The sequence below is a fragment of the Danio rerio genome, chromosome 2 (assembly GCF_049306965.1).
Source record: "Danio rerio strain Tuebingen ecotype United States chromosome 2, GRCz12tu, whole genome shotgun sequence".
In the NCBI taxonomy this organism is placed as follows: Eukaryota; Metazoa; Chordata; class Actinopteri; order Cypriniformes; family Danionidae; genus Danio; species Danio rerio.
The window spans coordinates 33249183-33265173 of record NC_133177.1 but is presented as its reverse complement, the minus strand read 5'-3'; the positions used below and the strand labels follow the sequence as shown (position 1 = coordinate 33265173).

Sequence of the window (15991 nt, the reverse complement as noted above, 5' to 3'; positions counted from 1 at the left end):
ATTTTTGCTCAGAATTAACAAAAAATATTAATTTATTTAACTTATCAAATTATTATTAAATTTATTAAATTCTAAAAAAAATAATAAAAAGTTAGATGGGGCAAAATCCCAACTGGGCCATTCAAAAAACTCCTTAGCGTGTAGTCCTGTACGAGTCTAAAATTTCATTCATAATAGTTTTAAAAATGTCTTAAAAAGTCTTAAATTTAACTTGCTGAAATTTACAGAAACCCTGATACAACATACAATTTTTAAAAACTGGCATGCCTCATTGAGGTATGAAATTGTAAGAATGTACAACATGTACAAATGAGTTTGCACAAATTATCCACTAAATCAGAAAGATATGAATTACTGTGAGATTTTGTTGGATTAATCAACGTTTTAATCATTCATCAACTAGAAAAAAGTGATTCCAACCATATTATTTCTCTGCTGTTTGTTATTATTATAGTTATTTATAATGATTTTTAGATATTTTCATTGCATTCTTAAAGTTATCTGTACTGTATCAACTATAGCCAGCTGTATTAAGTTGTAATTTAGCCCTGTGGCTACAGAGTCCCAGTGAATCTCCTCTCCTCACTGAACCATGATAAAGCAATAATCCCACTCTCACAGAGGATTAGAGCTACTTTTGCTCTATATGAGCCACAGACGCTCACTATATTTGTTTAAGCACTGCCACACCATGACACGTCTCTCTAAATCAAGCGTACAGTAGATCTTCCTCCCATTTAGGGTTTCATTTATCATCATCATTATTGCAATTCTCAGCAGAGCAGTGAAAATCTCAGCTGTACAGTCCTAAGTATATATTGCTCTAATCTTTTTATAAGGAAAAGAGAAGGCTGACTAGTGTCATTCATTCAACTGATGCTTTTGACTCAATTTAATTTATTTGCACTGCTGTTCTTAGTATGTGACGAATACAAAGCTCCTCACTGCAAGAGTTAAAGACTATGATCCCTTAAAAGCAAGCTTAGCATAACTGTTGTAATGTGGATGGACATAGGATAATTTGCTTTGCGTGTTTCGTGACAGCACAAGTCTTTAAAAGCCGGTTAACACTTTATGGCTTCATTCATAGCAAGACTATAGGCCTAGTAAAATACAGTAATGGTAAAATATTAAACAAACAACGATGATGCACTGATACTAATATTTCACTATGCATTTGTCCAGTTGACTGAAATGAGTAAGCCTTCAAAAGTGGCCACAGTGAATGAAATGTTTAACAAACTAAAATTAGGCTTGTATCGCCTTTCAAGGCACTCCATACTGTATAAATATATGTAAGCTTTATACTGCAGCAAGCATCTATATACATAACACTTGCTTCACTGACTCACACTCACATCTTTACCCTGATGCATTAAGGCATTGCTAGGCTGATGCAAAAGTTATTACTGCGATGTGTGGAATAATATTTAGTTTCAGAGCATGTGTTCAGAGACATTTGATTCATTCAAAGTAAGGTTGGTCAGTTTAAAATGTCAGTTGAAATCAGTTTAGACTGCATTTGAGATGTGACTACTATGAGATGTTGACTACTATATATATTAGCAATATCACATGAGTAGCAGTGTAATCTGGCTGTATATTGACACTTAGGGGTGTCAAAATTAATCGTTTCTTCAATGCACTGCGATGCAGACGCGGACAATTCGGTATCGGTTCAGTAATAATCATAACCGGTTATTACTGACGTCATTTACCTCTTATGCGCTCTGTCGCGAGGGAGACGATCCCGAGTATTTACAATGCTCTAACTTCTTAATACTCATGAACTGTGCACAATTTCACTGTGTGTTTGAGAATGAAAGTAGCCTACCCCATCTCTCTCTCTCTCTCTCTCTCTCTCTCTCTCTCTCTCTCTTGCTCGCTTTCGCTCTGCCTCTGTCTCTCTCTCTTTCTAAAAAATTTGACCTGCTGGGGTGACTTTTCTTTTCCTCTCGGCTGTTTTACAGCGTTACTTTTGGATACAGAAACGAGCGCGTGTCTGCAGAGTTTTCTCCACCGTGTCTATCATAGATCAGCTGTGAGATCGCCGCTGCCGCCTGCCGCCTGCCGCTTATCATTCATCTGAAGAGCGCAGCGCGCAAGAGCCAATCGCAACCGTTTTTGTTGAGGGTGTAACCAATCAAAGAGGTGTAATAGAACTAGACAAGGATCAGAAATTGAGCTGGATATTTATATTTGTTTATATTATTTGCTAAATGCTCGTTTTTTTTAAAGTTACAGTTTATATATCTGACTGTTTGTATTAAATTACACAATTGTATTACAAATAATAGCCTATATAAATATAAATATATTCATACATTTTAATACAAGAGCTGCTGCTGTGAACAAAATATAAAAGCATTGTCAATGCACCGTGATGCACCGAAATATCGAATTGAACCGAATCGATGGCATGATAATCGTGACCGAACCGAACCGTGAGACTAGTGTAGGTTCACAGCTCGATTGACACTGGTGGGAAGCGTGCCTTAGTGCCCCACCAGTGACGATATACAGCCACATTGCACTGCTACAAGTGTAATATTGTGTTTACACAAGAGTTTGACGGCATAATCATATGTATAAAAAAGAAAATCAAACACGAGAGTCTAAAAACCCTTTTGTGCAAGGAACTACTTTCTTCCACCACTCCTTCACATCTGCAACTGATGTCAGAACAGCAGAAACTGTTGCCAGTTTCTCAAACATCTCTTTAGAGCCAGTATTTAAATGATTCTCTAGCATAATGTCTAAAGTGATCGCAAAACAGGTGATTTTTGCTCACATTTTAAGATTATAAGGCTGAGATTCCCCAGTATTTTTCTGGTGCAATCAGGATTTCATCATAATTAACCCGAAAATGCCAGAGCAATGCAAACACTACCAGTTTCTGTGGTATAGGAATGGTAATACAGCACTACAAAATACAAAAGAGAGAGATTGACTCAGAATGTCACGTACCAGATTTATATTGATTTGTCCAGTTGTAGTTTAAAATTTACGCTGAGAGAATGCTGTTTTTCTCCCCTAAGGACTTATTATGCAGTCTCTGTCACCATCTTGTGGCAGAACGTCAACCGTCACTTTCTTTGGTCTACTCAGACAGGCTGATGGCGGCTGATGCACTGAATCTGATGCGCTGAAATTATACATATTTTAAAATAGGCCTTATCCTAAAAAATAAACGGCATAGTTTTCAACTACATTTTCCACTAAAAAGCCTCAGAAGTGCATTATGTTGTCCAACAGCAGCAACATAATCAAACTGTAGAGTGTCCTCTGCTGTTGCTGTACGTAGGTGGAGTAATACACAAGGGTGAAGGGTTAAGAGGCTGGACGAGTCCTATTATTTGCAGAATATCGCATGGCTGTCAGCCGATCAGATTCAAGAACCAGACAGAACTGTTGTAAACATAAATATAAAGTAAAATATTACACTAAAGTCACCATTTTAAACTTTTAAGTTTTACTTATTTTATCTAAAAATATTTTACTTAAACCAAATACTTAAATATTTGAAATGTATCAATTTGTTTGTTTATATATTCATTCAGTTAATCAGTCACTGGTTCATTTGTTTGTTTCATGCTTTATTCAACCATTCATTGACTTCGTGATCACTCATCTTGAGTTGTTTGTATAGACAGAGGACAGTCTCTTCCACAGTTTAATGCTAACAATTAGCTCTGTTTCTAACTCTTTACTTTCTGGTAATGCATAACGAAAGCAGCACACAGTATAGTGTCTTCTTCCTTACCCTCTGTTAATGAATGTATGCTCTGTTTGCTTGTTGTGAGTGGTGGAGACTGATAGTGCCAGGAACGGTGTTAAATTGATGTACCCTCTTCCCATATCTAATCCTCCAAGCTGTCTGACTCTGTGTCTCTGTTTTATTCAGAACGGCACACGCCAGGGCCAAAGCAGAGGCAGCTGACCAGGCCTCGCTTTCTGCCAGCCAGGAGTCTGATCTGGCCAGAGCCGTAGCCCGAGATCTGTCCCCCAACTTCCACCAACCAGGTATCCCACCGTCCATGTGTGCACTTGCTTTCCTGCAGCACTAATTACTTCCTTTGTGTCCTTGTCTGTGTCTGGGTCAAGTGTCTCTTTTTTGCCTCCCTGTCAAACGAAGAAAAAAGAGAGAGCAGATGCAACTGCAAATGAGTTGTGAAGGGGAGGAATAGCATTTGCATATATTATCTACCACTTCTAAGAGAACATCTTTAACTGCTGTTAATGCTTTTAATGATTTTGAGAAAAACATTAGAGTGAAGGTGAGACACCACTGGCAAAAACACATGCACTTGGAATGATAACACTCAAATGTTTATTTTATAGTTCATTGTAATTTTGAGTCTTTAGATTTCAATTATAGTAGTTATTTAAAGTAAGACTCGTTTAAAATCTTAAAATGTATTTTCGTAACGGATTTTTAAAGGTTTTTACAAACTGCTTTTCATACATAAATTGCTTTATTATATGCAACATTTCATTCTGCAAAAAAGGTTGAAGCTGCATTTTGTCTAACTGTTCACAAACAGCTTTCTGAATTGTGGTTTTATAAAAAGAGATTCTCAAAAATACCATTTGTTTTTAAAAAAGCAAGTATTATGAGCCCAACTTTGTCTAATATTCAGATGTTTGCATAATTAAATTGCACATCATTTGCATTTAAACAAAATATTTTAGAAAACCTTTGATACAAAAATGTTTGCAATTCCTAATGTAATCAATCACCTGGCGAAACAGGATTATACTTGGTTAACTTTAAAGGAACACTTTAACATAAAGGAACATTAAAGGAACATTTTCTCCTACAGTAACCAGTTGAGTTTTAGTATTTTTTATCCATTCAACTGATCTCTGATCAGCTGTCAGGAGCACTTTAGCTTAGCTTAGCATAAATCATTGAATCAGATTAGACCATTAGCATCTTGCTCCGAAAAAAAAAATTATAATTTTCCTATTTGAATCTCTACAGACTCTTTCATGGTTACATTTGTGTACTAAGACCGATTGATAGTGAAGGTATACAAGTATAGTTCCTAGCCAAATCACCTTAGAAAATAGCAACTTTTTAAAACTCTTTTTTTGCGCAAAATGCTAATGGTCTAATCTGGTTCAATGAGTCATGCGAAGCTAAGTAAAATAGGGTGTCCGTGCGGTCTGAAAGTGACTAAAATCTCAAAATCAAAATTTTAGGCCTTAAAAAGTCTTAAATTTACAGAAACATTCTGTTGTAGGTCTTAAATCTTTTTTTAAACAGATCTTAATTTTCCTTTATTCATGTATTGCTACCCAATGTGGCCAACATCCAACTAATCACCAACTTTTATTCAAAATTTTCATTTTTAACTCAAGCATAATGGTTTAATTATTTTCCTCACAATAACATTTGTTTGAAAGTTCTCCATGTATTTACCACTGATGACACTGACCAGATTGTTGTGCATAGATTTAGTTTATCATAGTTTTTAAAACGTTTAAAACATCTGTTTATTTTTGTTTTTTTAAAGAAAGTTTATATTGATAAAAATGTATATGTACAACTAGAGCTTGCTTGTTTTGACGCAATATTTAAAATATTAAATTTTTGTTATTATTAAAGTATTATTATAATTGTGTTATGAAATGTATTCAATTATAATAATTCTGGTTGACGCGGTGGCGCAGTAGGTAGTGCTGTCGCCTCAAAACAAGAAGGTCGCTGGGTCAGTTGGCGTTTCTGTGTGGAGTTTGCATGTTCTCCCCACGTTCGCGTGGGTTTCCTCTGGGTGCTCCGGTTTCCCCCACAGTACAAAGACATGCGATACAGTTGAATTGGGTAAGCTAAATTGTCCATAGTGTTTGAGTGTGAATAAGTGTGTATGGATGTTTCCCAGAGATGGGTTGCAGCTGGAATGGCATCTGCTACGTAAAACATATGCGGGATAAGTTGGCGGTTCATTCCGCTGTGGCGACCCCAAATTAATAAAGGGACAAAGCAGAAAAGAAAATGAATGAATGAATATAATAACTCTTTTAATACGGCACATAAAAAATCTTTTCCATCTGGGTCATTTGAAAAATTCTTTAGCTTTTAGCCCATTATGAGTCTAAAATTTAATTTGTTAGGGTTTTAAAAATGTCTTAAAAAGTCTTAAATTTACCTTAGTGAAACCTGCAGAAACCCTGTAAAAGAACTCCCGCCAGACTTAGATATGGGCTGAATGGATTAAAAATGGTAACACTCAATGGGTCTTTGAGTTTTCCTTTAAGAAATCCAATGACCTATTCTATCAATCATGTCAGTTGATATGTTAGCATTATCAACATGAACTGACTTGATATTTGATGAATCCACAATAATATCACATTAACCCCAATTCAGTAAGGCCAGAGTTTCTTCAACCTCATTCTGCTGATATAAAGCCTTGTTAAAGCCAAAAAGCCTTTGGCATTTGTCCATACATTACCAAATGGTTTGGGGATAATTTCCAAACACTCCGAGTGGAATCCTTAAATCCCAACCCCCAACTCGATGGTAGGTCTGCATGGCTGTTCAGTGACGTCTTCCTTGCAAAGTGAAATACATTTTACACTTTGTAGTCTTGTTCAATATCAATCTTGTTTCCTGAAATGATCAATATGGGTTTATTTTTAGGATGTGTAGTAGTAGCTGTCAACCATGGAAATTGAATTTCAGATGCATATCTTAGCCTCCCGTTGCTGTCAAATAAAATACTCTATTATATTCTCAGCAGCTTTGAGACAGTTGTCAGTTAATTGCACAATAGCCTGTTCTGACAGCACAACCACAATTAGATTAAACCTCCTGTCTAGAGGGAAAATAAGTCCATTATAAAGAGTGGGTGGATTTTATTCATATTACTGAATTCAAGGGTTTGAAATACCACCTGGAGCATGGCGGTTTATATATTTCATCATATTTAATTACCTTATTTGGACCAGGTTGCAAATTGCTTAAGTTTTCAGAATGCATCAGCTGTGGGTTATGGCCAATTTTGCATAGACCTGTTGAATGCACGGATGTGAAAAATTATGAGTTTGGTAGAAATATTTGGGTGACTTTACTCAAACTTCATAACATGACTCACATTTTTATTGCTTGCTGGCTCAATATATGAGAACAACTTCAATTCTTCTGTTCTGAATTCAATTTTGCACAACCTTCACTGACGTCACATATTAAATGAATATAGTCCAGGACTAGTCATAGTTTTTAAAAATACAAATTAATTAATTTTAATAAGTATAAATATGCAAAATGAATGAAATTACTGTAGCCAGTCAGACACTTTTTTTTGTTTGTATGTTTGACTTCATGATATTAAGCTGCTGCTAATATGTACATTTGAAAATCAAGTTACTATATCCAAGACAAAGTCTATAGAATTCACTAGACACGTCACTCATATAGTTTTGAATGGGGAAAATTGTAACTGTCAGTATGGTGAATGAAGCCCCGCTTACTAGTACAGGAGCCAATCATTGATCGCTATAGTCTGACCTTTCTCTGGGGGAGAAACTTGGACCAGACGTGTGCTTTTACGACAGTTTGGTGGTCAACAAACGCACTGGAATCTCAGTGAATACTTGCTTGACAGACAAGAAATATATCCAAACAAAGCTTGAAATCTGTACTTTAAAATGAACCAAGTGCACTTAAAAACAAAAGTTTTTTTGGTTTTGTAATCTATATGAAACAAACGTAAGGTACAGTCCATCCTGTCAAACACACATTACAAGACAGCAACTACTCAAACGCCCACAAACTTGTAAACAAAGAGTCACTGTAATTTTTGGAGGAGATTCGCCATCAAGACCAAGTTGTGGATTACTTCAGAAAACCAGTGCGATCAGACGATCCTTATCCAGAGGATGATAATAAATAAAATGGCTATAAATGAGGTTGGTGTCGTGTTCTCATTCCTTTCGAGTGCGCATGCACATTAGCCTGGGCAACCTGAAAATATGCAGATTTTGTTTGAGTCGGATGTTTAGAAACAAAACTTATGAGACATTTGTTGTTTAATTTTATTGGTGATTCCAAATATGTAATTTAATCGGGAGATTGGCTAACAGTTTTGGAGAATTTAGTGTTACCGCCTTCAGGCATAATGCTCGAGCATACTGCCCAAGAGGGGTTTCAAAGATGGCCGGCGATAGAAATGACTTGCCTTAAAAGGACTTTGTCCAAGGTAACTACAAACTTAAAAAAAAAAAAAAAATATATATATATATATATATATATATATATATATATATATATATATATATAATGCGGGCCGTTGCATGGCGGAGGTGTGTAAAGAGAGTACAAAAGTACAGAGGATTGGGGAATCACGGAAGAATGTGAAAGTGAACAGCGGATGGGGGAGGAGGGCAGTTGAGGAGGGGGATCGGTAAAATGAGGTGCCTGATCAGATTTCAGAGGCGCCGGATCCCCCATGTTCCAGCACAAATTAAGCCCTGTATTTACAAACTGAATATAAAAAATAATCTAACATAATGTCCTGGAGACTTTCTGAAATATGGAGAAATATCATGGGGAAATTTGAAAACGCATTTCTGCCTCGACATTGTGCCAGTATTCTCATGGGGAACAATATGTGCAATTTTTTATTATTTATTTATTTATTTTTATGAAACATACTTAGTTCTGTGAGAGTCCTCTTTGTCAAGTCTCTCACAGATGATCTGTTCCACACTCAGATTTGTAAAAAGACTGATAAACAGCGTGATTTATTTGCAGTCTGGGCTCTGTGCAGGGTAAGTTCTAGAAAGCCCATTTGTGTCAGCTGCGAGGCCACTGCTGCCACATCCCTGCTCTGGAGAATCTGGAGAATGACTGGAAGCCCATACTGCAATCATAAAGCAAGTGACAAAGTTCTTGATGTCCGTCTCTGCATAAACACCAACAGACTGAAACTGTGAAAACGTGAAATTGCATCTGTTGTGCCGACAGTTTATTCTGAGCTTGATATTCACAAGCAGCACTCAGCACTCTAAGATGTTTTGTTTCTGAGTATTAAGGGTGTAGCAAGGACTTTTTTGGTCAGAAAGTTAATAATTGAATCTGGTTACTTTTGTGAGTTTGTATACGTTAGAAATGATATACAGTATATAGTATATTATACTGTTTACAGCTATGGAAAAAAATAAGTGGCCAAAAATCTCAGTTTCTCTGGTTTTGCGATTTAAAGTTGTTCCAAATTACATTCAACATTCTGATGTCTAATTGAAAATAATTCTATTTGAAAGTTGAAAGAAATGTTGTTTGACTTTCATACAATAAAATCAAATATTAGTGTTTTACTCAAACCTGTATCTAATATATCCAGAGAACCTGAGAACTTTAAAGTTTTTAATTAATATAGTCACAAATAAAACCTACTGTACATGTCCAAACCTGCTAGTTTTTGAGAAATCAGTAATCAATCTTACTTTTTTTTCTCAAGTGAAGGTTTTTAAACAACAAGTGTCTTATTAGTTGTGATAATAACAGGTGGTTATTAATAAGTTAAAAACATCACATCATAGATAAAGGGGTATGCAAATACAGTATTGACTATGGCTAGACAGCAAATGCTAGACCAAGACCTTTCTCCACTCCTCAAATTCTTGAAGCATCAGCCTCTACAGGCACAGCCTAGCAGGTACAGGACGTTAACATGACGTTAGATTGTCCTTGTACCCCTATCTAGTAAGTATGTTTCTTTTTGTTTGGAAATGAAAATTGAGTTGATGTCAGAATCCAGTATCAGAATCCAACATCTATGTTCAACGTCCTACCTAAAACAACCAAACATCAACGTCTAATGATGTTACAGCTTGACGTTGTGTGGACGTCACCACTATGATGTCTATCAGATGTTGGATTTTGGTTGCCATAACTTACAAATAAATATCAGTATTTGACGTCAATATGACATTGGTTTAAGATGTTGGCTCAACGTTCAATTTTGGGCACTTTCCAACATAAAATCAACCGAATATCAACATCATTTGATGAACAGATACAAGATGTAACTAATCACACATACTTTTTACTGGTTAAATATTTGTGAACCCCACAGACAGATGAAAAGGATGACCATTAAAACTGAAATATAAACAAACTGTCCAACTGTGACAATATACAATGTAAACAAATGCAGAGCTAATTCTAACTTTTTTTATATTTCTAAAGGCCCCGATTATATCAAGCAGAGATTTTCCAGCGAGCCCATTGAGATTAAAGAAGTACCTGAAGAAAAGAAAGAGAAATCGCCTTCAGGAAGTCCGCACTTTTACCGCAAAGGCACGACCCCAACCCAGTCTCCTTCCCAAAGCCCTGGCCCAACACCACCCCCATCTCCCCCCCTCACCAAGAAAAAACCCTTCTTTAACAGAAGTGCCCCGAAAGCCATTAAAGAGAACAAGCCCCCTGCTGCTGAAAACCTGGCAGCGGGTGTCAGCAAGGCTAATACCAGGATATCAGACAAGCAGGAAGTCAACCAAGAGGTCGTACCTGTAGCCAAACCCTCCAAACCATTGGCGCCGGTCGCCAACGCATCCAGCCCTGGGAACGGTGAGCTGCACACCCAGTATCACGGCTATTATGTGAAGGCTGAGGTGATGATGCCGCCCGATGAACTGGAGGATGAAGAACATCATCACCATCACCATCATCACGAAACATCGACTGCTCTTACACGGATGCCCCCACCTGTCAAGCAGTACCGCGCTCCCACCCCCAAACCAGTAATGGCCAAAGAGAGCAAACCCGAACCCAAACTGAAGAAGCAGGAATCGCTGAAGCCAAAGAGCCTAGCAGAAACTAAGAAAGCCAGCATGGAAATTACTACTGACATTGTTGAGGAGGAATCAGTAAGTAACATGATGTTGTTTTTGTTTTGACTATATTATTTCCACACTATTTTTAAAGTCCTATTTCTGTGATGCATAATATATTGCAATATAACGTGGTAACATTTATGGATATATTTATATCATTTATATTTTTATTGAAATATTTATGATCAATTTATATTGTTTGAAATTACATTACATCATTTCATCACATGGGAGTATATCGTTACCTAAACCCTAACCCTAACCTTAGTTTAAGGGCCAGTTTCCACTGAGTAATACAGTACGGTACAGTATAGGTCCGTACGGGTTACCTTTATCAGGCTTGCATTTCCACTGCCAAAAGGCCACCAATGGTATATACACAGACCCTTACAGTCTCTGATATGTTACCAATTACAGAAAAACTACGCACAGCATACATCTAGGCCTTTTTTTTTTTTGGTTCAAAAACAACGTGAAACATATAGCCTACAGTCAGTGCAAAACTCTCATCTGTCTCTTTAATCTTCACCAGCATATGTGATCTCTAGTAAGAAAGTAATTCCGTCATTCTGAGTTCATGGCAGTTTGACATGGTAAACATGGCAGTTTGTTCATCTTTTAGGCTGCTGAAACAATCATTTGCTTCCTTGTCTTTTTTTCTGGGTTCTCCTTTGTTTTTTCGCACTTCACTCTCACGTTTGTCCGTTTCTGAAAGGACTGCATGTCAGAAGCTTTTCAATAATCACGCACATGTTATTATCATCAGCTCAAGAACCTTGTTATTTCGAATATAGACGCGCACTGAGCGAGAAAATGAAACCGCTCGCGCTTTAGATGGCCTTGTAACCCACTACAGGGCACAGGGTAGATTCTGCTCTTTTTCTTGGCTTTGTGGCTGTTTATTAAAACAACGACAAGATTTGTTTAAGCTTGTGTCGACCAAGGCTTGTTATTATATGTATGTATTATTACGGTCCAATACCTCAGCTGTGTATTTAAAAATGGCGGTTCCTTTGTTTTCATTCTTCTAGCTTGTGTATGAGCTAGTGACGTATCTCTGTAAACAAATTGCATTCAGCTGTACATCTTGCTCCTCCTTTTGGTATCTTTTTGTTGTGCTAGGTACCCTTCCGAAAGTGCACCTAAAAAGTGGTGTGGTACGGTTCTCTTTTTGGTACCTTTTGACAGTGGAAATGGCCATAAAAGCATATAGAGCCGTTCCGTACCACTTAGTGGAAACGGGCCATAATCAGGGGTTCTTAATCTCAGTTCTTTAGATCTGGTGTCCTGCTGATTTTAGCTCCAACCCCAATCAGATGCACCTGGGCTAGCTTATCAAGCTCTTACTAGGCTTTCTAGAAACATCTTTTTAGGTGTGTTGAGGCAAGTTGGAGCTAAAATCTGCTGGACACCGGACCTCTGGGATGGAGTTTGAGAACCCCTGGTATAAAGTCTACTCTACAGATCTGGTAATGTGAGTTAATTAACTTTGTTGGAAAGACAAATAATAGACAAATAAATATCTAAAGAGTTATAATAAATATCTTGAAGTATATCAAGCCTAATCCATAACCAAAACCTAACCTAACAGTCTTATAATAATCTACTAATACTCAAATGTGTTTTATTTGCTCTTTCGATCAGGCATTCAATTATTGATAAGCATTTTTGTCTCTTGCTTTAATTCCTCAGGGTCCCAACTCAATATTGGTCATACTAGTGATGCTGATAAATATTGGACTGGCAATTATTTTTGTCCATTTCCTCACTTGACGGAACATTAACCTCAGGTAAGACTCTCGCACTCAGATGGAGGATTTTGCAGGTTGCCATAGAACCTGATCTTTTGCCCCCTAAATATTAGTCTACCTTACTCTTGCCATGTAATTGCAGCTGTGCCTGAATGTTATTCAACATAATTACTTACCCTCTAACTGTTTCGACCCTTCAGTGAGCTCATGAAAACTAGCGGCATAGGCCCCTAATTCTCCGCAGTTGCGTCAATGGCCTTTAAAACAAAATGGCGCCAGTCAGACTCAGACACAGGCAAAGGACTGGACGAATGAAATCATGGGAGAAAGACGAAACCCGGACCATTCGGCCTGAGCCAGCCCAGTTCCTCTGGCGATGATTTGTGACTCGCTTGGGCTCTGAAAGCTGAAGCAAGCAGTCGTTGGGAAAGAAAAAGAATCTGCTGATCCAAGCCGTACCCAGTCAAGTGCATGTCCACCCCGCTGCTCTGCGGGGAGGGGTGGAATGGGGGGACTTAACTGGATATGTTCGGAGATGCACTTTCAGTTGACGGAAGCGAACAGCTGCCTTACTATTTTACCAACTGACGTTTTAAAGGGGAGATGTGCAGTGGGTTGCCAGTGTGTGTGGGCAGCAGGAGTGTGTACCAGTGTCCGCTTTCCGCTTGGTTCAAAACACCATGCACATTTTGAAAGGGTCACTTGCCAGTCTTATTCCATTACCCATCTCTACAGCCTTGTCTAACATCTCCTGCTCCTGTTTTAGGAGATTCATCCATGACATGCCTGTGCATGGTACTGGTTTAACGACTTCGTTTTCGTTCGTTTGTTGGTTTGTTTGTTTTCTGTTGTGTTGGTTTTTTTCTCTACACCTGTAGATGATGAAAATATCGCTAGTCCGTTGCATTCTTGTTCTTGTAATTCAAATAACAGCATGTCACATTTGTAACATGTCCAACAGAGAAGGAGAAAAAAATCTATTATTTATTTAAATATCAGTGCAGTGTGTGGTTTGAATTTAATATATATATTTATTTGAATCATTATTGTGAAATTATGTGTTTCTTTCGAACACTTTAAGGGAGTATGTTTGACATTGTACTTAGTGTAGGATATAATGCATGGCTTTTATTTTTAGAGAAATTACTAATTGTGACATTTTGCACCTTTAATCTTCATGGCCTGAGACTGTGCCCTCTAAACCCCCCACAAAAAAATCCTCGCCTACCCCCTTATTGCGCAGAGCGGTACCTGCCTCAATGTTATGCCTGCTAAATTGTGTTGAATACATTCAGGTCGACCCACTGGTTGAATATGCGAATGTAGAGATGGTTGCCTTTAAAGAATTTGTACCAGTGTTCTAGTTTACCTCAGACGATATGTGATTTTTTCAAATGCTGTCTTAATTGGGAATTTTGTGGAAATCTGCTGTTATTCTCCAATACTTTGGTCTGGTGGTGCATGAGGATGTGGTTGCAATTATTGTGCACATTTAAACGACAAATGCATACGTATTAATAGATCTATTTTATATACAAAGTCAGAATATATTTAGTCGACAGTTGGACACTTAATGGCCTTGACTAAAATTACAGCACCGCATCTTTTGCTGACTGATTCAGTCATCCAGTGTGCATGGTGTATTTGGCGGCTAGCGATGGGGGTCTGTATGTGTCGTGTGAAGCATGAATTTCAGCAGTAACAGGGTGACTGTTTTTACAGAGGTTTTGTCAGACTGCGAGAGTATGTGAGAGTGAAGGAGGAGGGAAGAGAAGAGCAACAGAATGGATGGTGGCTTGTCTTTTGACAAGAGAGATTAATCTTCAAAAGTAGAACAGACTTATTTTTAAAGAAAGATTATCTTTTTTGTGGCAGGGGAAAGGAAACACCTTTGATTTACACTCATTGGCTATGTACATGGCTAATTGTGTTGTTGTTGTTGTTTTTTTCTATTTCTGTTTATATTCCATCCTGGTACATTTTAGATGTCATTAAAAGTTCCCCATGCAATTTGGCAGATGTTAAACAATATAGATTGTTGTCATTTTGTTTCTAAGCATCTTTTTACCAGACAAATTTCTGTATTTGTTTTTTTTTTCTGAAGTAAAAAGTGTTTGACTTAACTCTTTCCTGCTGATATGATTTTTAAGATCCAGCATATATTTTACTGGGTTTAATTGATATAAAAAAAGAAGAATCAGTAAAAAAAAAAAAAAGATTAATAAAATGGCTAAATAAATAAATGGCCTGCAACAGCACGAAAGGGTTAAACACAGCATTTGAAATGGCTTTAATCTGTATTATTTTCAAACTGATTTGAATGTATTGTGTTCATTCTTAAGATGGAACAAAAATGTTACAAGTTTTGATATGAACTGCCCCACACACCTTACTGGAACTGAAAACTATGTTTAAAGATATATGATATTTTTTTGGAAAATTATTGATACAATTAAAAAGGTGACTTTGCAAAGTCTTGAAGCCTGTCCTGACATTGTTTTTTCCAATTTTGTTGACCAACACCCACCCTAAATCATATCTAATTTAATTCATGTTTATTTCTCTTGTGCTTTTACAATGTAGATTGTTTCAAAGCAGCTTAACACAAATGTTCTAGTAAACTGAAACTGTGTCAGTCCAGTTTTCAGAGTTGAAGTTCAGTTCAGTGTCTAATTTTCACTGCTGAAAGTCCAAACACTGAAAAGCAAATCCATCGATGCTCAGCTCCAGTCCCAAACCAAGCAGGCCAGTGGCAACATTGGCATTGAACAAACTTTACCAATGAACGAAAGTGAAGGGAAAAAAACTCGAGAAACGAGGCTCAGTTGGGTGTGACCATTTTTCTTCTGGCCAAACTTCTTGTGCAGAGCTGCAGTCTAGGTGCCGAAGGCTGGGAAACGCTGAATGATAGTTCCATGATTTGGGTAGTTTTTGACAACAAAAAGGCATGTAGTGTCTAAACAATGCTTAGTTGGCACTAGCAGGCCAAAGTGTGGCAAAAATATCCCACCACACCATAACACCACTACCAGACTACTTTCAATACAAGGCTGATTAGATTCAATTCAATTCAAATCATGTTTATTCCTCTAGTGCTTTTACACTGTAGATTGTGTCAAAGCAGCTTAACATAGAAGTTCTAGTAAAGTGAAACTGTGTCAGTCCAGATTTTACAGTTGAAGTTCAGTTTAGTTCAGTTCAGTGTGGTTTAATTTTCACTGCTGAAAGTCCAAACACTGCAGAGCAAATCCATTGATGCGCAGTCCCAAACCAAGCAAGCGAGTGGCAACAGTGGCGAGGAACAAACTTCACCAATTGACAGAAGTGAAGGAAAAAAACCTTGAGAAAAACCAGCATCTGTAAAAAATAAGGTCACAGAAACAATAAAGGTATCATGA

The 15991-nt window shown here is 37.4% G+C and overlaps 1 protein-coding gene across 2 annotated transcripts in view; it reads left to right on the top strand.

Moving 5' to 3' along the window:
* The window catches only part of jph1b (junctophilin 1b), a 33863-nt gene extending 18794 nt beyond the window's left edge, over window positions 1-15069 (top strand). The window contains exons 3-6 of one of the 2 annotated variants that reach the window (XM_005163433.6): window positions 3905-4023; window positions 10196-10875; window positions 12535-12632; window positions 12794-15069. In XM_005163433.6, the coding sequence (XP_005163490.1) occupies window positions 3905-4023; window positions 10196-10875; window positions 12535-12615 (880 nt within the window). In that variant the 3' untranslated portion in view covers window positions 12616-12632; window positions 12794-15069. The remainder of the gene's footprint in view (window positions 1-3904; window positions 4024-10195; window positions 10876-12534; window positions 12633-12793) is intronic. The other variant, NM_001044348.1, reaches the window with a different exon arrangement.
* Window positions 15070-15991: the final 922 nt, after the last annotated feature.